Genomic DNA, 24,030 nt, shown 5'->3' on the forward strand with positions numbered 1-24,030 from the left:
CTATCAAAATCAGTGTGCACTAAACCTCCCAGACAATAACATTCTGTAGGAAATTATCCTCCCTCAGGTACTATTATGCCACAAGCAATCATTCCCCATGGAATACCACCACCACCTACAACAACAACAAAAATCACCAAAACAAAAAACCCAAACCCCCAAAAAACCCTCACCCCCCCCCCCCCCATTTTATATATCTGAAGGTTGCGTTTTATGAATAGTTTCCCCTCCTAGTGACATCTATTCTTTTTCCTAAGGAAGTTTTCTGTTAGATGTTCCCATTTTCCTTTAGCCATCTTGCCCAAGTTATAGGACAAAAATCATCTAGCCAAAATTACACTTAGCTCACTTCTAATAGAGAAGTAACAATTTATAAAAGTATTTGCTTCTCCTACTTGAAGGATAAGAATGAAGATTCTGCCTCTGACCTCCACAATGCAGATCTGCCGATTCTCTGCAGAACTCCTCCATAGTTTGAACCATTAAAATCTAATTAATTAGATTTTGAGCAATACCACAAAGCAGATCATATCGCACCTCATTACATTACAATTGAGGCATTGTATTGTGTGTGTATATACATACATATGTAAAAATATATATGCTTTAAACATATACATAAATAAAAATTACAGAAGAATAACTTCTTAATCTATGCTTTTTTATATACACATACACACACACATATGTAAAAGCATATATTATTAAGAAGTTATTCTGCTATAATTTTTATTTGGTAATTTACCCAAGCTTTTTATCTTCCCATTATCATTAACAACAGTGTTTGAATTCATCACGTCAACGAAAACAGTGTAATGATAAACAGTGTTTCTTCTGGAAGCTTTAAAACATTTGGATTCTGAATTTGGCCATAGTTTGAGTCACATGAGGTCTCAGACTTCCATCATTTGGAGGTTTAGTTCCACCCTAGACTTCCTCACTGAAGAAAAACAGCATTTTAATTAACCTAGGAGCCCTGAGCTGCTCTTCTACTAACATATCCAGAAATAAGCCATCTCTCTGAATCAAATGCATACCTGCTGGGCTCCTCAATCATATACACACATGTATTTCAAACACACCCTCACATTTCAACATCTAAATACTTAGTGCACCTGGATAGAGTTCAAAGCAAGACACTTGAAATTATCTGAAGTAATATTTAAAGCAATTTGACCTCTGAAAAATAAGTGATCTGTCCCAAGTTCTGCAATGAATGAAAGTGTATTTTTGGAAGTGGGGCAGAGTAGACTTTGGGAGGTCAGCAGTTAGGCATCAAAACCTTTTAAATGTTTAAAAACAAGATCTTCAGCAGACTGACTGACAAAGTTTGCCTAGATTGCTTGTACTTCTAAAATATATCAAAAAGCCAACACTAAACTTGAAGTTTCCATGCAATTTTCACACAGGACAAGAGTAAAGATTAATACAGTTTCACTTTGCTACCTGGTGCCCAAACTTTACAATAAGTTAATTGATACTGCATTCCAGACATTTGCAGCTTAAAAAGAATCAGTTTGATTTGATTAAGGAGTTCAGAGGAACATAAGTCTCAGTTCTTTTCTTAGAAGGAAGTCAAAAAAGGAAAAATAACATATAAAACCACTTATATTGCAATAGGTTTATCTCCTATTAAGTATGTTATGAGCTATACATTTAAAATTGTATATTTCTGAAAAATATGTTAATAAAGCAAAACTCCCCCTGTAATGAGCAGAGATATTCCATGAAAAGTTGCTATACTTACATAGATTGCTGTATGCCTATAAGGAAGCTTTGCGTTCTCAATGCATTGTCCACTAGTGACATTCCAAACACACATCTCCCTGCCAAAGATAACTTTATATTATTCTCTGTCATTTCCACTCAATTGGCTGGAATAATTTTGTGCCACCAAGTTTTTCTTTAGTGCTGTACTTAAGTGCAGTCTGGTCGTTTATGTGGCTTTTTGTTACAGATTACTAGGTAAGAAAGTGTTGTGGTCATTAGCAGGGGATGACATACAGTATCTATTTCTTTTTGTTTTGGTAATTACACCCTGCTGCCTTGCAGCAAACCTGACTTTAAGGCCAACTCCGGTCTACAACAAATTGTAGGTATACTGCCATTACAGCTCGTCAACGCGTCACTGTAACTATCTGTCGCTGGAACGACATCCTCCTGAAAATGATTCATTTCACTGAACTTAAACCACACGTTTTGAAAAACACTATCCATCTTCTGCCGCATCCGACTTCGGTTCTTGAGAGGAACCGCAACTTCTGTTAAGAAGAAACAGTGCCACCATGAGGCTATCCCTGGAATCTGCTGTTGATACAGCACTCGCCTCCCGACAACCTGAATCTCTGCACAACAGTCTAGCTACACCTAATTACAGTTGAAGTTAACGTTTGAGAAAGACGCATCAGCCAGTGTTCCTCATCTAGACATTAGTCAACATGCTATGGGACTAGAGTACAACAGAAACACAATCAAATTAAATGCTGTAAATGAGGTTGTACGAGGTATGTTGTCACAGCTCAGCAACTGAATGTTAAACTTCGATGCTTTTAGATTTTATTTAAAGAGCAAGCATTATTTCCACAGTTGAAAATCTTTTTATGATTTCTGAAGTTACATTCCAAGACATTTTCTGTACAAGACCTTAAAGAACACACTGCGAAAAAATATTTTATTATATCAGAAATACTACTTAGTGATCTACATTTTAATCTACACACTTTCACATTTTATGATAATCTAATATTACTTAATTTCTATTTTTCAGCCGAGCAAAAGCCATGAAATCTATACATCTGTAGTGTAGCATCAGAGTTGGTAGCCCAGAAGTGATAGCTTACAGAATGTTTATGCTGTTTGTTAAACATTAAGGCAGTGAATTTCTCCTTGTTCATATCAGAATGACAGTTACAGGAATGTAGCTAAAAGAGTAAAGTTGATACATACATGCAAACATGCACAAATGAGACCAGAATGTAACTTCAGCTTCTGCATGTTGCACTTAATTTACTGTGTGTACTAACAAGGAGTGAGTGCTGATAACCCTGTCCTACAGCATATGCTATATGCACACACAGGACAGGTATCAGTGAGAACTTCTGAATCATTATGGATTAATTTATAGATTTCCATATAAAAGTACAAAAATACTGTTCAATACTCATCCTTCTGGTAGAAGTCAGTTATACAAACACTTAAGAGATTCTGAAGTGGAATGCGGGGAAAGTATCATCTTCCATGCAATTTCCTCCACGCTCAATACAAGGAGATGGAAGCTTGAAAATGGCAGAAATGAATGATTCACAAGCCAAAAAATGCAGTTCGACAAACCCTGCATCTTCTGAAGATGAGGCTTCCTATTTGTAATTATCTCAACTTCATGTTGCAGCCTTCCAGGGATCAGTGATGGATGCTTTGCCCTTATGTAATACAGATGAGAAGTCAACAGTAATTTGGTAAAAGTGAACATTTAAAGGGGCCAGAAGATTATTCAGTCCTACCTATACACATTCCAAGCAAGCCTGATGATCCCTTCAGAGGCAGAACCTTTAGCACATGAACATCTCTCTGTATGGTATACCTATAGTAAAAACCTCATTTGTTTCTTAACGCTTTTCACTCCAGCTTTTTGGAAATACAGTGCATCTTTTTCTCCGGTATGATCTGGAAACAGTACTGCACCAACAGAACTTCCAAATTAAGATGAAAAATAGTTTCACTTCTGAATCCTTGAGTAGAATTGTAGGAGGCCAATACAAAACTAGTTCTGTAGACCTCTCACCCTCCTTTCCGCACATAACCAGAACTGTTTTACCACTATCTGTCCAGTGCGGCAGTCTAACCTTTGAAGATTAAGAAGCCTGGACCAGTTTGCTCAAGTTATCCCTTTGTCCACTCATGATTGAGTGAGAGAATCAGACAGAGATCCTAGCAGCTGGAAATGATAAACAAGCTCCTCAGTGAGGAAGTAGTAGCCTTAACGTGCTGCAAGGTGTAGCATGAAGAAGGGCAATTGACAGGAACTCTTAATGGGGAGAGCTTTTAACAGAGCTGTCCTGTTAATTGGAAAAGATGAACCCAAAATGAGAGGGGAATATCATTAGGCAGCAAGAAAAAATGGTTTAAGGAGCCCTTAAGGAAGTAAGAAGCTAGCCCTAACTACTTTCAACAGCTGAAATCCTGAACAGACGGGCTTCAGACCCCAGCTGAAAAGATTATCAAATATTTGGAGAGAAAAGAAAAAATTCTTGGATGCTAATCTAGCAGAACTGCAGAAATTAGTTTTACTCAAGTGATGGGCCAAGTCACAACAAACACAGGAGAAAAGCTGCAAGGTCATGAGCCTCTAAAAGGATGTACTCCAAAATAGCAAGTCAGATTTAAACAAAGACAAGGAACATATATGCCTTTTATTCAAGGGCAGTCTTTTCTGTGCTTCCATACCCACTCACTGAGCAAGCATAACCTGGATGAGAGTGCATTAGCCTCTTGTACTGATTCATTTCTCAAGACTGAGCTCAGGAAGGAACAGAAAAAAGCACCATGATATTAAAATGCTTCTGAACCTGCTGATTCCCTCCAATAACCTGTTGTTCTCCCTTTGAATGGGGCCTAGCTGACCCTCTGAACAATTAATTCTCCTGACTACTAACTGGATATCTGAATCTGCCAAACCCTTCTGTTGTCCAAGAGATGAGCTCTTAGTTAGACTATTGTATATACGCAATACAGTCATTATCCTAAGTAGCTGTTATCCTTTTCATACCATGGAAGAAGTGGATTAAAAACCTTCTGCCAAATGCAGAATTGGACCTACACCTGCCATACATTTCATGATTTAAGAAATGAATAATTGAATATTCAGTTACCTACCCATTTTCAGTAGCACTTACTACATATGGCTGTTTCTCAAACTCTCTTGCTTTTGCCAAACAAGTAACAGAAGCAGTATGGCCAAAGATAATTTCTTTAGATGAAATCTAGGAGAATAATACAATGGTTTAACTTAAACATAATATTTTCTGTATAAACTAAGGAGATCTAAAAGCTAGAGAATACTACTTGTAGATATTAATGCGTAATTGTCAATCTGCTTTATATTCTTATTAGTCATGTTTCTGGAATGTACAAGGATGTGGATGGATTATGCAGTTCACAGCATAAAGTACAGTCTTTTTATTCACTGTAGTTTAAAAATTGCACCTTCTGAAGAATTTATGGGCTATCAAATGTTATAAAACAGGCAATGTGCAGAATATCTCTGGCCTTCACCCTACAGCATGCAGCAAAAGTGGCAGAGTGAAATAGGGAATTGATATAGCAAAGTTCTTAAAAACATGCTGTATGAAACACATGCTTAAGTAATCCCCTTGATTAGCTTCACTGCATGCAAAGATCTTAATGGAAAAAGGTAGCCCATAAGTGCAAACTAAAGTTTCAAGCTGTATTTGAGCACAAATGGGGCAGCCAAATCCAAAAAGAACAGAACCATAGTTCTAGGAACACAGAATTTAAAAAATGGAACTCCTTTGACTCTGTTCCATTCTCAGGAAAATAAATATTAAATAGTCAAAGCAATAGCAATAATATGCCAGGAGGTTTGCAGCTTAATTATACCAAAAAAATATATTTTGTCTTCCTTCTTCCATCTTTCCACAAATTTTTCCATTGTTACCCTGGTAGAGAGCTCTAGTTTTATAAATAGATATTTTTTCCTTAAATGACAGGCCATGCTCAGCAATTGATTTAAAAAAAGGAAAAAAAGACTTTATAAGATAGGAATTATGGTAATTGTGTATGTTTACTTGCTGTCATTACTCACAGCACACAATCTCAAATTATAATCCACAGGTCACAATAATCTAGGAAAAAAGTTTTCCAAAGTCTGCAAATAACTGGTTGCTCATATAGGCATTTCAACTCTTTTTCTTCATGAGCTTCCTAGAACAAATATCACACTGTCTTTAAAACTTAATCTAAGTAAGTGCGAGTCTGGATAACCCATTGTTAATAATATAAGATAAAACTCCAATCTGTCTATTTGGCAGACTGTAGCACAGTGGACACAAACCTTTAATTCTGATGAAAGATCCCAGAGACATATTTGTCCTTCTTGACTTCCCGTAACTATAGTCTGCTGGTCATCTGTAATCATAATAGCAGTGATGCTGTGAGAGGGAGCTACTTTCCCCCACACTGCCACAGCCTGTACTGATACCTTCATAGTCAGCACCTGAAAACAGAAACAAGTCATGATGATTCTAAGTAACATGAAATGTAAGAAAAAACAACTTAAAGGCAATTTAATCAACATCTGAAAAAGGGAGCTAAAAAATACTGCTGCAAGAATGTTGATGAGGCTTTGAAACATTTTCTAGCTGTTCCCAACATCACACTAACACTTTTATTAAGACAGCTATCCACTAATAGCTTAAATATACAGCAGGACAGTGATATGCCACTATTTTAAATCTAGGCAGTACCAAACAGGACCAGAGTTACCAGGGATCAGTACTATCATAATACTGAAATATCAGCAACAGGAGTCATGTGCTGCCCCACACAAGCTGGCTTAGCTCTGATGGGCCCATGTCACTGTCTTCTTCCTAATTTTGGTTGGAGGAGTATACCATGCTTCCCTTATTCCCTCCAACCAGCAGGGCTGCTCATTCTCAGTACCTAACTGCTGGAGCACGGAGATGGCACAGCAGCAGGGTGTCAATAAAGAGTCTGTGGTTCCTAGGACGGTAAGGCAAGAGAAAGAGATAATAGGGCTGGAAGGAAAGAACAGGTAGTGGGTTAGGGATGAAGAGAAAAACGAGGCCCAGGACAGCAAAGCACTATACCCTCAACCATTCAGTGGCACTTCCTAGAGGTAAGACCCAAAAGAAAGGTGGAGGCGGAGTTGCAAGCTGGGAAACAGGGAGAACAAACAGACTCTTTCTGCGGCTCAAGTCATGAGTCCCGTGTCTGAAAAAGTCATCATACAATAGATTTTAGTCACTACTGCAAAAAACTGATTTAATGGAATTATCCAAAATGATTACTGGTCATTAGTTAATTCAGTATAGACTCTTATGAATTGCATTTCCAGGAAACTATTTCAGTGTCTGTTCAAACACCAGTACTTACAAGATATCCTAAAATCCTCCTTATTAAAAAAGTTCTACTTTGCTTGTTTTTAAATTTGATGCCTGTTCCTTTTAAAGCCACCTCTGCTTGCTAGCTGAATTCTGTACTTGTTTTCCTTTAAACAAAAGCTTTGAGAAAGCTGCTCTCAGTCACCTCACAAGCCTTCTGTCACATTGTTTGCTGTTCGAATTCCCATGTTCATAAGTCTCTACCATTTCTAGAGTATTCCCAATGATACCTTTAAAATTCAAAAACAGTAAGTATCTGACTGTAAATAATTTGGCACTTAACTAGTCAACTCACCTAAAAAAATTCATATATGTCCTGTTGTTAAGACTTTTAAGGGAACCTAGTAACACACCCAACAAGTATGTCTCCTTTGGGTCAACTTATGTGAAACACTTGATTGCTAAAAATAGACACAGATGAGCAACATCTTTAACATCAGTGTCTTTACATGAAAAAGCCCTACACTAAGCTGCTAGTGTCTACTGTAGCCCAAATGCAAACAATTCCCATATATAAGTCAGCTGTATCAAAATTCCCAAATTATTAACTTGCGTATACAACAGTCTCCAGCACTCCTTCCCTGTAGCCTATGAAGGTTCTTCTCTCCATCATTTTTCTAGAAAGCCTGTACAGATGCTTCTGAAGCATCTGTTTACCTCCCTTTTCAGCTTTCTGGAGAAAATGCCAGAAAATTGTTGTCACCTGCTTCTAACTGTTGTCAGGGATGGAGAAGGGTATGAAGTTGACTTGTGCCTGTGAAGTGACTCCTCTGAAAACTGAAGTTCTCAAACTTTACTGAGATGCCCATTGTCTAGGGTCACTTAAATAAACAAATACTTTAATTATTCTTTTCAAAATATTGTATGTCACCTACTTTTTATCCTAACAGCAATAATACCGTTGAAGAGATACTTCAGAGCAGCCGCTTTGCGGCCACTAAGCAAAACTCACCTTTCAGAGGTGTTCTCCTATTTGTCCTGGAGAAAGGGGAGACAACAGAGCCCTTAGCACATCCTTAGCAAATATATTTAAAATTAAATAGGTACCATGCTAGAACATTGCAGTTGGGAGAGGTCAGCCAAAAGACATTATATCAAAGCTGAAATCTTGGGAGAAGAGACAGGAACTGGGTAGAACAAAATGCATGGCAGCAGATAACAGCCAGCCAAAGGAAGTAATACAGGAATGATGCAAAGTAACATGAAGATCAGTTCCTGTGATAATTCAGAAGAGACCACAGGACAGAAAGAGAGCACAGAAGCAGCCTTTTAAGCTATGTTTAAAGAAACTGTAGTACAAATCATCACTAAATCCAGCACAGTAGCAGCTGAAAAGCAGGAACACAAACAAGAGGTATCTTTGTTACTACTAACAAAAGCCTTAAGTGACATAGACCTAGAGAAATGGTCTTGATTCCTGACAAGAACATGAGATGAAGGGCTCAGCTACTGAGAAAAAAGGCTGAAAAGACTGGTATGGCAGACTATCAAGGTCCTGCCATACAACCTCAGCCAGAACATCAAAGGCCAAGGAAGAGGAATCTAAGAGAAAATTAATTGAGGTCAAGAGTTTATTAGGCTAAATCACATTTAGTTTCATTTTAAAGGCCTTTGTGGGCATATCACAAAATACTGAGAGATGTTATTGAGCTCAACTTTAGAATTTGACTTTTCTAAAACTTATTTTTTAAATCTGTAGTCATATGAAGTATTATGCTTACGGGTGAACACTGAAGTCCTCTTCTCTTCCAGTTTATACCCTGAAATGAAAATTGTTCTAGCCAAACTCTAATGATACATTTTTAGGTCTCAGCTAAGCAAAGAAAATTCACTGTTTTCATAGGGCTTACAAAATCATGGCTGCCAAGTTCGCAGTTTGATAAGACAAATCTGGAGTCTTTAAAATGCTTTTTCTTGCATATCATTCATGTAGTCTTTTATACTTTTGCCATGGGAGTGTTCAATTAGTGTAAGACACCATAAGGCAGCAGAATTCAGGTTTGTACTGCATTGAATATGAAGTCATAAATTACATTTTCTTGTAAAAGAAGCATAGAATCAAGATCAATATTCTCAGCAGAAGACCTACTGCTGAGCAAGTGATGAGTAACAGAACTCAAAGAAGATCACCAGAAGTTAAAAACTAAACAAACTGCTAGAATTTGCTCATATATAGATGATCTCTTTGCACTCATTTGTTTTAGATCTCCATGAGTGTCATGAATTAATAAATAGCTACTACCATGGACAAAACATTGGTTATATAAGAGAATTAATTTAGACTGAAATGTAACAAGAACATTTTGTACTTCTTCCTTTATATTACAACTGAAGCATAAGAGAAATAGAAAACAGAAGGTATATGACCTTCCGTGTTAATAAACAGTCCTTAACTTTTTTCCTCTTGGTTAACTTTTCTTTTGGATTAAGATATTTTGACGCACAAGGTAAGTATTTTGCATGAAAGCTTTGCTTCTAAGAACACCATGACTTCCCTAGAAATACTGCATACTCACATGCACATATCCACATTTTGTCTGACAATATTTAGCTTTATCAAAGCTATTTAGTGATGCTGATGGCACCTAGAGCAAACTTTTTTTAATAAAATCAACAGATATTTATCAGACTGTTCCTTTAAAAAGGTAAAAACTGTTTCCACAAAGTCAAATATTGCCCAAGGCATATCTGAGCTGCATGTAGCTTATCAGCACGTGTCAAATTCCTCCAGCTCTGCCCATTCAAGCATGTCTGATTCGCAGTATTAACCCGTAATTCAACTTTAAATCAAGTTCCTCAGTCCTACTCCCCATTTCTCCCTGCTTACAACCTAAAAAACGTCTTTGCTTGTCCTGCCTTTATGATCACATTGTCAAAAAGAACTCCCTCATGACTGTAAAAATATTCCCTGTTCAAAACCATACCAGTTCATCCCACCACTAAGTTGTCACATGTCTACCATCCTGTCTCTAGTTCTATGAACACTTTTCACACTGAAACCACACCACAAACCTCTGTTACCTTGGAAAATTATCCCAATTTGCACAGCTTCAAGGATTTTGGCTGTACTACTTTAGCAACTTTGGACCATTTGTACAGAATTAAAGTTTCATTTGAAAAGCTGAGTACCACCTTTTATTCTACAGAAGTCATGAGGTATTTAAGTCTAGTCAAAAGCTTTAAGGGGACAGAGAGCAGGGGGTCTGACTTTGAATGCCTTTCTAAGCACATATTAATGCAAAGGCTTTTCCTCATCACTCCACTTTTTTGACTGGGACTGGTCATGAACTGAGTAGAATGAAAAAGGTCAGATTATACCATAAAGAAACAGTGCCATCATAACTCAACATATGCTTTCCCCATAGCGTCCTAATTCCAACACAGTAAGCATGTATTGACTCTGCCTCCTCTACTGACCTTAAAAAAAAAATTTGTTAGCCTCTCTATTAGGCTCATCTCAGACCTTCCAATCACTGCCACATAATTACTGCTTAACCTCAGGCACACATCCCTGTGCTGCATTTTCTCAAGATAAAAATTATAATCCTAAAGCAGGTAGTTTGGGAAGAGTTGCTTAAGCTTAGGAGCATGCATGCACATGTGCTCACAGTGATTTGAAGTGAAAAATCTGGGTTCTGTTTTGCCCCCACCGAAGTCTGCAGCTCACATTCCCTATTGGTCCTTGCGTTTACATGCAGAGTTTGCTCAAAAGCATAAAGGAAGCTTTCCAGTATGAAACATCCTGAACAATATTAAACTATTAACTACAGTTATAAGAATCACATTTCTTGATAAAGAAAATACATACCCTGATTTTTAAATTAATTCCAAATTTATCAGTTCTCACATACATCAAGGTCCTTAAAACTAGGAACTGAACTTCCCAGAGGCCTAATCTCAAACAGTTCACATAATAAAAGGTTGTGACAGAAACCTCATAACTCAGCTACAGCCCATAACAAAAGCTACCAAATAGGATTTTATAACTTACTTATAGAAGGAGAGAAGACTTCATGCAACAAAAAGTTCACTATACAGGTAACAGTCAACCTCCCAAAAAACCTTTTCTGAATTTATATTCATACTTATTTAATGTTTTCTATGCATCCTAAACTATCAATACAAGATCAGTTGCTTCAAAGTCCACTTAAAAGTGTGGCAATCAGTGCAGCCACAAAAAAATGCAGAAATTGGCTTACAGTCCTGAAAATATTAATATATTGGCAGCATTTAACTATTTGTATTGGATTAAAAAATACAAATCTTTGGAAAAAAACCAAAACAGGATAGATGGGCCAAAATGATTAAAAACAACTATTGACAATTTTATAAGAACAGCACATGTCTTCTCAGTTTAGCAAAATTCTATTTGCCCAGGCTTCAATATCCTTGATGGTTAAGTAAAATATAAATTCCCCACGCACAGCCCTTTAGATTCATCACTGCAGTAAACTGTTAGGAAGTACATTTTAGGCAGAGCCTGGTAGGTCTTCATGACAAATTCCTAAGGTTTGTGTGTTCCTAACCTTTCTCATTCTCCTATTGCTGTCCATTCTTTGGCTTTATCTGACACATTCTCTCTCACTGTCTATATAAGAAAATAAGCTAATTATTTTCCTTAAAAATAGCTTTGACTTGCAGTCTACTGATCCATTCTATATTGCTTTCACAACCTTCTCAATTTACTTCACGATGTAAATGTTGCACTCTCCTTAAGGATGTTGTAGGTTATCTCTGGTAATCAGCAAAGATGTAACATTTCCTGAACTAAAAAAAATTATATTCATCCACTGTCCACAATATATAGCAAGTCCACCTAAGAGGCATAAATAATAAAATATATTGCATTTACAAAATCCTCAATAGAAGTATCTAAAGTACAAAATGTAAAGATGCAGAAGTGACACAGTGCTGTCTTTGTAAGTCTGCAGACATACCACATTGATGCTGATGATGCTGCTCACAGATATGCTATTTATATAAGTTGCTATTCAGAAGCCCATTGTGTCCATGGATCTGCAAATACAGGTCAACAATACTTTGCAATTTGTGAAGCTGCAGGGTACGCGCACATTTGTATAGGTGTGAGCAATGGAATAAATTAGAAAAGAGAAATATAATGCTGAGAAAGATGCTTAACAGAGAAATGGAAATAGAACAGAGATACAGAAGCTACAGGGGAGAAGGCAGGGTGTGTAATGAAGGAAAAGGAAAAAGAAGATATATGAGGTTAGGTAACTGAAAAGGGAATGACAACCAAAGCAATGACACTAACATAGCAAGACAAGACAAAGGTAACAAAAAGACATTTGAAGCAGTTAATAGCAAAAAGAAAAAAAAGATCAAGAGCTTTTTAAAAAGATAATTAAAAACTAGTTCATATTTAGCACATCATACAATAGAACTAATAACTGGCTCCTTTAAGATGCAGAGTCTGCTCTCTGTGGGTACAGCAGCAAAAATATAGAAATATTTCAAATATTTCAGTTTAGATATCTAATCAGCAAGCAACAAGTAAAATACTCCAGTAATCAACATTTCTATCCTATGACGCACTTCCTCGTGTTTTAATATATTCTGCCAGACCCTCAGTATTCCACTCCTTTTCCTCTACTTTGCTTTTTGCGGCTCCATCCTGGAGACCCTGCCTGCATGCCACTGCACTTCCAGTTTAAGATTTAATGGGACTTCCCTCGAGACCTGTCAGGGCTACACCCTAATCGGCCGGAGGAGCCACTGTTGAGTGACACCCAGATCTCCCCTGGGGTGTGAACATACTGCTTTTGCAGTCCAAGGGAGCAAGTGACTGGGACCAGGAATCAATACAACCCATTTTAACTAGCAAGAACCACCTAGTAATACCTTGTTTGTATTTCTTGAACGAGTGACACATGAAACACTTATTTCATTCCACACAATAATTCACCACAATCAGAAGGAGCACAGTAAGGGCAACACCATCTCGCAGCTGCTGATTACATCAAAGGTTTGCAGCACAAATTCAATTTTATGATGTTAATCTCAGCCTGCCACTCAGAAATTTTCTCTGAGGGATATGATTTTTCTCTGGATTTCATTTTAAGAATGATTTTCTTCTTCTACAATCAATAAAGATATGTTTTCATCAAAAGACTCTATCTTGGCAGAATTCAATTGGCCATCTCAAAACCTTTTGATGACACAATATTAATTAAAATAGTTTATGTTGCACCTAAGCTGGAAAATGGGGCAGTGAAAACATCAACAACTCAGAACACTTGTGCTTTACACACTGTCATAGGGTACAGTAGAATAATCTTCACCTCCTTGAAGTTACTGTTTTACCCCATCAGCTGTTACATTATTATAAGCTTGCTAGAAAAGTGGCACGAGATGCTCTTTTGCCAAGTAGAAAAATTAAAAATGCCTGAAAAAATATAAATTCCCACTTTCTTTCACAGTAATTAAACACTTCAACAGCCACCATCAATGATATAACAGCTGTTTAAACATGTTAGACAACAATTAACACATGTGAGCTAGCTAACTTGGTTTTAAATCACATATATACAGGATCAGTATATAATATATAATATATATATTATATATTATCAGTATATATACAGGATCATATATAATATATAATCAGTATATATACAAAGTTTATTTGAAAAAGAAATACATTATACAAGTGTGTTTGGAGCCATAAAAGACATCTTTAAAGAAAAAACAACCACATTTTATTTTACCATCTGAAATATAGTGTCTGAATGTCCTATCATCTACAAGAATAGTTATCCACAGGAAATGAAATGTTGCTTAACTATACAGAACTACATATACATTAATTATTTGCCACTTCCAAAGCCTTAAGCAGTAGTATCACTTAAGTCACCTTCAGTGGAGTTACTCATATTCAGATGGTGAAATGCTTTGCTGAAGCAGAGCAATAATCAGGTCTTAGGACATTCACTCATCAATTCTTACAGGAAAGTACACATGACAGAAAAGGGCCATCAGTTTTGCAGAATGTAAGCTTTTATTTCTACAAAATTGCATCTTACTGACTTAAAGACAGGTTTTAACCTTAATTTTATATACATTAAGTTATGCCTAACATAACAGTTTTCCATGTGAGAAAGTGCTGCTTCCTCATGATATTGAAGAGACAGCTCCTTACATTTTCTTAATTATAAATTGTCTTATGAGCAGAAAGACATTTATGTCCTTTAAAAAGTCAATGATCCCAACATAATCCCACATGAATCTAAGGGTCTACTAAGGTGGTGTCAACTCCAAGTTTATGGCCTACATAACTTGGAAAGTGTCGAGAGTAATAAACTTTAAGTCTGTGTCAAGACTTCCCATAGATGCAAGCAAAAGTCACATGTAATCTACAAGAGCTTTGATCGACTTTCATTTTTATGAAATATCACAAATCCTGTAATGAACTAGCCACAATTCAGCCTACAGAATTCATTCTTATTTACACTGCTTTAACACAAAGGATATAAAATCTGGTAAGGTCAAGACACATGAAACATAAAAAAACTTACAAAAATCTCAAACTGAGAGGCAGTGAATATGCATCAAAGCTTTACGTCACTCATTTTGTCTTCCTTAAGTGACCTTGAACTTATTTAAGGTAAAAAAACCCTGTTGATCAGAGAGGTGATGTTTTTGGTTCAGCTACACTGTACTCTGGAAAGTTTAAATAACAAACAAAATTGGAATCAGATGCTGGAAATAAAACAACTAAAACATTTCATCAGCCTTTAGTTTTTGCATAGTGATGTAATAATCACTAATCAGTGGTGTAATCAATTGCATCATAATGAGGATTTCCAAACTCTGACAAAAAGAGCTCATTTTTCCATTTTGCCCTTTGAATACTCTTAATCACCAAACAGGCCTCTACACAGTGTTCTTTGCTATGGGGCATGCAGCTGTTTAGTGTAAACAACTCGGAAGGATTTATTATATAAACACAGTCAAATCTGCTTAAGTAAAAAGACACTGTTTATTATGAAGCAGAATCAAAGTCCAAAACTGATCCAATGCATTGCAATACATGGATTGCAGTTTTCATTACAGTAAACTTCTAGTTTTAACACTGAAAAAATTTAAGGAGAAAAACCTGCTCTTATATAATCAGTCCTACCAACTGACACAAACCTTTTGAGCAGAACTGGCTCACCCTGACAGACATTTTTGCAATGAGTATTCCCAAAAGATGATAGTTCTGTACCAGTAGCATTACTGATATGCTAAAATTTCACGATAGTTTAAGAAGACACAATTGCTGTTCTAGCAGTGTCTAGAAAAGTAATCTTGACAGAAGCACCACAAGGCTCCAAGTGAGCCACCCTGACTAATCTTGTAATTGAGCAAGTCTCAAAAAATCTCTAACCAGAACTATTTTCAAGAGAAAACAGAACTGCTGTAAAACAGACACAAATGCATTTCTACTCTAAGGTGTTGCATCTACTCGATAAGGCATCACTAAAATAACACAAAAGCGTTTTCCCATTTCAATGAGCTAGTATTTTGTACTCTGATGTGTCCTCACGTTACTGCTTTTCTCCAAGAAGCCCCGTGAATAAGTATACTCTAAGACAATTGATGGAATATATATAATTCACTAGATCACCGTGGAATCAGAAGTTTCAGACATCTAACATCAGATATCAAAGTTGAAATATAACGAAGTTATGTAGTTGATGCTAAACGTACAAGGGGACCAAACAAGACTCCCAGAAACTTGGATGAAATTTGCCCAAGAAAGAAAAAGCAACCGCCGCACCAGTCAAAAAGGTTGAGAACCCACCAGAAGAGCTCTGTGGTACCAGCTATTACCGCTCTTCTTGGCCGCGGCAAATCCCAACGCAGCCTCAGTCGCTTTCCCGAGGCACCCGAGGGAGCAGAGCCTCCCGGCCGCAGCCCCGCTGCCCGGACGCGCAGGGACACCCCCGGCAAACGACCCCACCGCGGAGAGAGCCGGGCCACCTCCGGGGTGCCCCCGCCGCCCCCAGCCCGGCCCGGCCCTGCTGGCGGGACGGGGAGGCCAGCACCGGGCTGGAAGCCTATGGGGAGAAGGACCGGCGGGGAAGGTGGCTGAGAGGAGCCGTGCCTGGAGCCCAGCCGAGCAGGCGAGGCCGCGGCACGGCCCCTTACCTCCAGCGGCTCCCAGGCACCGCGAGCGGGGGAGGACCGGCCGGCAGCAGCGGGAGCGCGGAGGGGAAAGGGAGGGAGCTGGGACGGGTTTTATCCCAGCCGGGAGCGGCTACACCCAGCCCTGCTCTTGCTCCCGCCCCGGCGGCCGCGGCAAGGCCGCCCGCAGCCACCCCCAGTCCTGCGAGCGCCCGGCGGGAGAAGCGCTTTACGCGGTAGCTTTCTGCCCTGACAGCTCAGGGCGAAACAGCGAGCAGAGCAGGGGCCAGAGGAAAAGCACGTGGGGTGAAGCCCGGGCTGCCGCCACCCTACTCACCCGCCCGCCCCGCCCCTCGCGGCTCTGCAGGCTCGGGACGCAGAGCTGAGGGCCCGGCCTGCCCCTCAGAGGTTACCCCCTGCTCGGCGACGAGAGGCAGGAAACTTTTCCCGTCTCACCCTGCTTTAAGTACGGTGGAAAGGACAGTTCGCTTGCGGGAGCCGGGCGGAGGTGCCGCTGGAGGCGGAGCTGGCTCTCCTCGCGAGCGGTGGGCCCGGTGCAGGCCGGTGCTTGCCAGCCTCCGGGCAGGTGCTCCGAGGGGGAGCCTGGCTTCGCACAGGGGCGGGCATCGGCAGCAGCTGCCGTGCCAGTCTTTGAGGGCAGTAAGCGGCTGAGCTGGGTGCTCTGTGGTGTGAAGGGTAGGTATCATTGAGAACGCGGGGTTCTTAGCTTCAAGTATTTCTGTCTGAAAGCAATGAACAAACTACGGTGAATGAATACAGTAAGAAAAAAATGTGATGTTTGTTTGTTCAATAGTCTGTCTCTTCTTTGTTCAAAGGTCAGTCACAGAAAAGCTATGGTCTGCAAAAGATTCTTGTGAGGAGCCAAGCTGAACTGGTTGTACAGTATAGGCGTGAGTTCATTTTAACTGCCGGAATACTTAGTCAGAGCCGCTTATAGGGTTACGAACAAAATTATGATACTCATCACTATAAAAAAGTTCTTTTCTCTGAAATCGTTACTTCCTAAATTTGTTTGCCTGATATTTTTTTTGAAATGACATTAAAATGCACAGGGAGTTGGAAGGATGTTAAGAGATTTAAGTGTATTTTTAGTGCCCATGGTTTTCCTATTTTAATATAAAAAGTATGGTAGCTAAAGTACGTGGTGTTTTTATTTTAGTATATTGAATTCACATTTACACTACTTCCCTGAGGCATCTGCCTTGAGATAAATAGTAATATTCTAAAATGTGTTAATGTAATTATAGTCTGCATCTATGGGCTACATTTTAGAGGTAAGTGAATGCAATGAAAAAAAAAACCAAACCATGTAAAGTTTGTAACGCTTTGAAACTCACTTCTCCCAAACTTTTGTTTTTATTTGGTTTAGCAGTTCTGTAGTTCAGATTTCAGGAGATTTTTAATGCAATAAAATAAAAACCTTGAAAGATGAGACTTCTTAAACCACTTCACCTTATGAATGATTTTATGTAGGCAAGTTATAAACCCTGAAAACAGAACTTTAATGGAAAGGGTGATGTTTGATTAGATTGTATCAGGCCAAGTGAAGAACACTGAAATATGGTACCTTAGGTGAAAACTTACAAAGGTACCTCTTTTCTGGGCTTGCTTCTGGGGATTTTAGTAGTAACCATATTGAAAGCAAAACGAGATGATACAAGTCAACTTACTTTAAAAACCATAATATTATTTTTCTCAGAAAAGATGAACACTGGCCCTTTAAAGTCAATAGCGATAACTGGAACCTCAGCTAAAGTTTTTGTAGTCAAAAGATGCTTATCAACAAAGTGAAATAATTGTATGAGACCAAGTAACCTAACGGATAAACTAGCTACTGCTTGTGCTTTTTGGCACTTCATATGAATTGTGAATTCTGCCTGTGAACCTAAATAAATAATTTTGACAGCCTCTCCTTAATCATCGATATATGGAGGTTTCCATAAGAAAAACTGTCACATACATTTTAGCACAACTTGACACAAAGGGAAGGTCACTCCAAAGGCCTTAATTGCATCTTATGCTCCGAGAGGGTCATGAAACTGTGTGATTTCTATTTTGTCTTTCAACACCGGATTTGTTACCTTGGTAAAATAAATAATTCCATAAAAGTAGTACACATATTAATACCACACCATTTAAATATATTTACAGATGCACATTAAAAATACTGGTTATGAAAGCTGTATGTATCATATATACTACTTATACTTCCAGATATTAAGAACTATCCCCAAAAAACAAGTGGTTTTGTTTCATTCTCAGTCTCTACAATATGAAGCATTGTGTTTAAAAATACATAGCTTTTCATCTGTTGTAAACGATAAAAGTTTTAATATAAGGTGGATGTGGTAGCATCACAAATTATACATTTTTTTTTAAAGCACTGGCCCTACCTAGAAATAAAACTTCCCATATCTTGTATAATGTTTGTGTAACATTTTCATTTTAATAACTCATTTTGGACAGAGCAATTGAACTGCTACAGAGCTAAAACAGGTAAATCATTAACATTAAATAGTGGCTTAACACAAAGTATGTTTTCCTGCACTAGTTTAATAGGGGTGATGTTGAACAGATTTCCCAACCTACTGCAGTTTTGTGTATATGATTTAACTTTGCTTAAAAATAATTTAACTTGTACCAAACTGCTAGAAACCAGATGTATCCCAGTATAAAATGCCCACATACAAACGTGTACCATTATAGCCAAATTGATTTACCACTGTATCTCAAACTAAACTGATGTAGCTTATGTCAAAAGTACTCAGGTAAGACAGATTTCAAATCACAGCGTAGGCAATAAAAGTCTTTTGCTGAAAATTGTACTATTCACATACCACTATTCTTTTAAAAATAATGATTTGGTTCTAAAAATAAATTGCATGATTTATAGATATCACAAGATTTTTAAGATAACGTCGTTCAAGGTTTGGGAACTCTTTGTTGTAATTTATTTTCTTTAAGAAATTAGAAAGTGAGATTTTGATGCATGTTTCAAGAACAGAATCTAGGATTTTAAGAATAATGCCGAAAAATGGACTTGCCTTAAGTATGAGACTGAACCAGTTGTTGGAATTGTTATCATAACTTTTGCATGTTATTTCTGAAAGTGTTGATATGATGATCAGGTTCACAGAACTCTGATTTATCTCTCTTCTTTTCCTGTGAAATGCTCCCTCGCTGTGTCCCTTTCTCACTATCCCTGGTTTAGCCATCTCATCACTTTCTTGAGCAAAGAGAATCACTGGATGCTGCTGTTGTGCTGCTGTCAAATCCCATATGGGCCATAGCAGTAGCATGAAAAGTAATTAGATGAGGTTAAAGATTTGATCCTTTAATTATTTTTATGATGTTCAATGATTTTTTTTATGTAAAAACTTTAATATTTTTTATATAAGTAAAAATAAATATATACATTAAGTTGAAAATGTTGTGGCAAAGACAACATGCATACAGGAAGATAAAATTACAAAGAGTAAGTATTTGTATATATTTCCCTGTTTTGTGGCATGGGTTCTTGGCAAGAACCTGCGTTATGGGAAAAACAGAATGAGCACAGACTTACCAACCTACCTGCTGTGATATCAGCTGGGTTTGCATATGAAAACAAACTATAAGAATTACCTTGGCTCAAAATACTTTTTATGAATAACTTGTCATGTTTACAGAATACTCTTGAATTGAAATCCATAATGAATCGTAGTCTGGTTAAATGTATTACAAGTTGAAATATCACACCTGACAACTGGTAAGGAAAGGGAGAATATACAGAAAGAAAAGCAATTAAAACTAGTCACACTCTTGAGCTCAACAGAGATAGCTTCTTTCTGTTGGAGGAAAAGATCTGTCCTGGACTGTTGGATCTCCACAAGGCAGGCGAGGGCAGTTCACAGATGAATACACACACAAAAGAAAAGGGTGTAGACAGTGAATGATGTAGGCATGGGAAGAATATCTTCTGAAGAAAATAAGACTTAGTTTCAAAAGGGAACTTTCTGCATCAAAGCTACAGTCATCAGTTCCTAGTTTTATTCTTTGAGCATTACTTTCACATGCTGTTACAGAAGGTTTGCATTTTAATTCTAGTTCTTTTCCTAATTTTTGTTTTGACATGCAGACCACTTAATCTCATTTTATCCCAACATAATTGTTTGTAACAGAGGGGTAAAATGAGGTTTTGTGAAATATTTTTCAGATTCTTTTGTTGAAGAGGATTTATTTTGGCTTGGTGAGCTACTGCTAGATTCAGAAATGCCACGTTGCATTGCAGAGTTTGGTACCGGTCTACTTGGAGACATTGTGCGGCTAATTTCCCCTGTCAGTGTTTTATTTTCCTCATCTGTAATTTAATAAAAGTGATATTTATTTCCATTATGAAAAGCCTTGAAATCTATTAATGGAAAGCACTTCAAAAAAACTTTTATAAATGTGAAAAGTTGGGCCTGTTTCTTATGATCTGGGGTTGTGCAAGTACCTGTATATTCCTATTTCTCACTAAAAATAATGTCAGCCAACTAATTTATTAACCATTCAGACCATATAATAATTTCAGTCTCTGTTGTGATTATTGTCATCCAATAATTAACTTCTCCAGCCTTCTCTTCAGCTCCTTTTAAGGATTTTCCTCTTTATCTGAATGGGCAGCAAAGTAGCTTCAATAAACTAAAATATTTATCTGGCCTCAATTAGCAATCAAGGCATGTTTTTGAGATGAATAAGAGCAATTAGTGGTTAACGACATTGTTGACAGACATCACATACTGAAATATGAAACAGCATTAGCTTAGATTACATTAGGGGATAGTTGTCAAGTACTGAGAATTTATTGTATTATCTTATGTATAATGTGATGAAATATTGATAAAAAATGTCACATTTCATGTCAATGGAGCTATTGTTTTGCAAAGATAAGCTATGGGTATGATCAGCATTGGATATACTTCTGGAGACTTAAGAATGCTGTTGATTAAATCAGTGCTTTTATGAGAATAAATGCAATTTCACAAATTGCTATCGGATAAAAGAGTGAGATAAGTCTATACTTGTTACATTCTGGAATTAAAGTAAGGCAGTGTTTGTTAATACAGAATTCAATCTTTTAATGTCTTTCTTACTGGATTTACAAACTGTACTTTATTGGGGTTTTTTCCAGAAAATAATAATGCTGTAGCCTCTAGGTCCAACAATAGGGTATTTTCACAATATTATTAATTTTAAAATAGGAGTAACAAGTACGTTTTTGCTTATTTATTTTAATGATAAAGGAGTGTAATATACCCTTTGAGACGCTAGAGGGAGCAAAGTGAATACAGGAAGGAAAGTTAAAAGCACTTAACTGCTTTATTTTGTGCAGAATGCGAAAACGTGATTTGTTATTGTTGAATTGCAGTTTAACTACATTTTAAGCTTGTAAAAGTAACTTTCTTGTTTTGTCCTTCTCGTAAGTATTTTTAAAGGCTTTTTCCTTGCTATAATTACTCACTTCACACTTTTGCCTTGCAAGATTATCTGCATAAAATGGTTTTAGTTTTTGTTCTTTGTGTTTTTCTGAGGAAAAGCATGGAATACTAAATTGGGGGGGGGGTTAATTTTATTTTTAAAAAAATTTAATTAAAAAAAATTAATTTTAAGGGAAAAAGATAAGGGAATTTTTGTAACAATTTTTCCCAATTTTAAAATTCCTCATAATAAGCATCATGACCACACCTTTTCTAGTATTCTTGGTCCTGTAAGACAATATAATGTAGGCAATTATGGCAGCTATATTTATTTCTAGGAGTTCCTCACTTCTTACTTTTGTGGGACATGAGAATCCAGGAGAAAGAAATTACCTATTCTGTCTTTCTACAGAAGCAGGATAGGAAATATTTGGGTTTCTGGTAGATATATATTTAATGTGGCTTTAGGGTATAAAGTGATTTTTCTTAAAAGAAAAGGCTGAAAGTGCTGAGCTATTACAGATATTTTAGAAATATTCATTTAAGCACTTCCTATATGTTCATTAAACAGAGATACAGGAAATAAAGATATCTCGTACTTCTTGATTTCCACTGTGGTTCCATGGCTTTTCTTGAATACAAATATTTTCAAGTGAGCTGAAGAGAGGACTACAATTTTAAAAATATGGGTACAGAGCTCATACAGATTAAATGCAATCATTGAGTGTCCCAGGAATGGAGAATTTTTGAAAATATTAAGAAAAGGCACACTAAATTTGCAGCATAGGTAACTAATTGTAGACTCATAAGATTACCAGAGCTGACTGGGTTAGAAAACATTCTGCTAAATCACAGAGTAGTCAAACTAAGACTGTTAGTCTGTTTGCTTAGAAACATTTTTTTCATTTAAGAGTGGAGATGAAAGAATTACTGAGCCTTACCTAATTTCTTGATAGGAGCTTTATTCTGCCACCTTTTTTGCATGTAGAGCCATTCCACTGACACCAAGAAAGCCAGCTAGGTCCAAGCACTCTGCTAAATCACAAATTCAGAGGTATGCGTACAAACATACATGAAACGATGAAAAATGGCATCTGTTTGAGATTTATGTTTAGGAAGAGATACAGAGGCCAAAGTAACAAATCTGGTGCATAAGACGAATAAAATTGCATGTTCTGAAGAAAAAAATCAAGATACATTTTTATGGTAATTTAAAAAAAATGTACTGGATATGTGTACTCTTCAGGTGTGTATTTAAATCAAGAAAAAAAGGATGAAACATTTTTTGTCATCTCAAACTTTTCATGTGTACTATGAAATGCAATTCTGTATTTTAGCACTTTTTTTTTCCGGTAAAGTCAAATGTTTACTGTGCTGTGTTTTAAGAGATAAATAAGATCTGAAAACATCCAAAGTTCATTCAGAAATGATAAATCATTGCTGTTTTCCAGAGCAAATTAGACTCGAGCCACTAGGTGTCTCTAAATGTAAAATAAAAGTAGTCAAGAAGGCAGCTAAGACTACGTAAGAACATGTGGAACAGAGATGCAAGAGACTGGAAAACGTTTCCTTTCATAGGGAACAAACCTGCGCTTTTAACAATCAGTTACTGAGTAGAAATGTTTGATTTGGCCTCTGATGAGCTAAGTTTCTTTTGAAACTTATTCTTCCTTAATTATAATGAGCACAGTTTAATTTTTGTGTGACAGCAAGCAGTTTTACAGAAATCGTACCAATGAGCAGAGCTACTAACAACAAAATAAAAACTTCAGAAAATCTTGGTTAACTTAACATAGATTCTAAAAAGAAGATACATTTTTCTTTACGAGATTTATATTTCTTTGTGTTGTTTAAGGTAACTTTTTCTGATCTGTCTTGCTATACAAAGGGGGCATGCTTTCTGGGGCATGTGACTTCAGTGGTCCAAATGACTCCATCATTGAAGAGACAGAGGTCACAGTGGGGGCAGAATAATACCCAAACTTAAGGACCATAATCAGAAGTATGTGATCCTCTTCCCAGTTAGTGTAGTGGTACTATGACTGGTTTGTACATATACAGTTTCTATTTATGTAAAATAGTAAAAATATTTCTCTTTCTTTTCATAGCGTTCTTAATGAGAAGATCCCAAAGCACTCTACAGATGTTAATTCCAACACTATTTTCATAAGACAAGTAAGTGATAGTTTTTTCGGTCTTTATGAAATTAGAGTTCAAGGATGGAGAGATGTGAAGTGACATGCAAAATTTGTACACAAAAACCTTAAGGTTAATCTGGACTGAATAATCTATTTTTTCTAACG

At 37.1% G+C, this 24,030-nt stretch overlaps 1 protein-coding gene across 9 annotated transcripts in view; it reads right to left on the reverse strand.

Moving 5' to 3' along the window:
• Positions 1–16,431, reverse strand: part of WDR72 (WD repeat domain 72) — a 128,388-nt gene extending 111,957 nt beyond the window's left edge. Inside the window, exons 1-5 of one of the 9 annotated variants that reach the window (XM_072871238.1) lie at positions 15,946–16,430; positions 12,077–12,155; positions 6,071–6,232; positions 4,873–4,979; positions 1,748–1,826 (exon numbers count right to left, since the gene is read on the reverse strand). In XM_072871238.1, coding sequence (XP_072727339.1) covers positions 1,748–1,826; positions 4,873–4,979; positions 6,071–6,223 — 339 coding nt within the window. In that variant the 5' untranslated portion in view covers positions 6,224–6,232; positions 12,077–12,155; positions 15,946–16,430. Of the gene's footprint in view, positions 1–1,747; positions 1,827–4,872; positions 4,980–6,070; positions 6,233–8,091; positions 8,109–12,076; positions 12,156–15,945 lie in introns of those variants that run through there. The other 8 variants (XM_072871241.1, XM_072871239.1, XM_072871237.1 and 5 more) reach the window with 8 other exon arrangements.
• Between the last annotated feature and the right edge of the window lie 7,599 nt (positions 16,432–24,030).

Source organism: Ciconia boyciana, chromosome 8, assembly GCF_034638445.1.
Source record: "Ciconia boyciana chromosome 8, ASM3463844v1, whole genome shotgun sequence".
In the NCBI taxonomy this organism is placed as follows: domain Eukaryota; kingdom Metazoa; phylum Chordata; class Aves; order Ciconiiformes; family Ciconiidae; genus Ciconia; species Ciconia boyciana.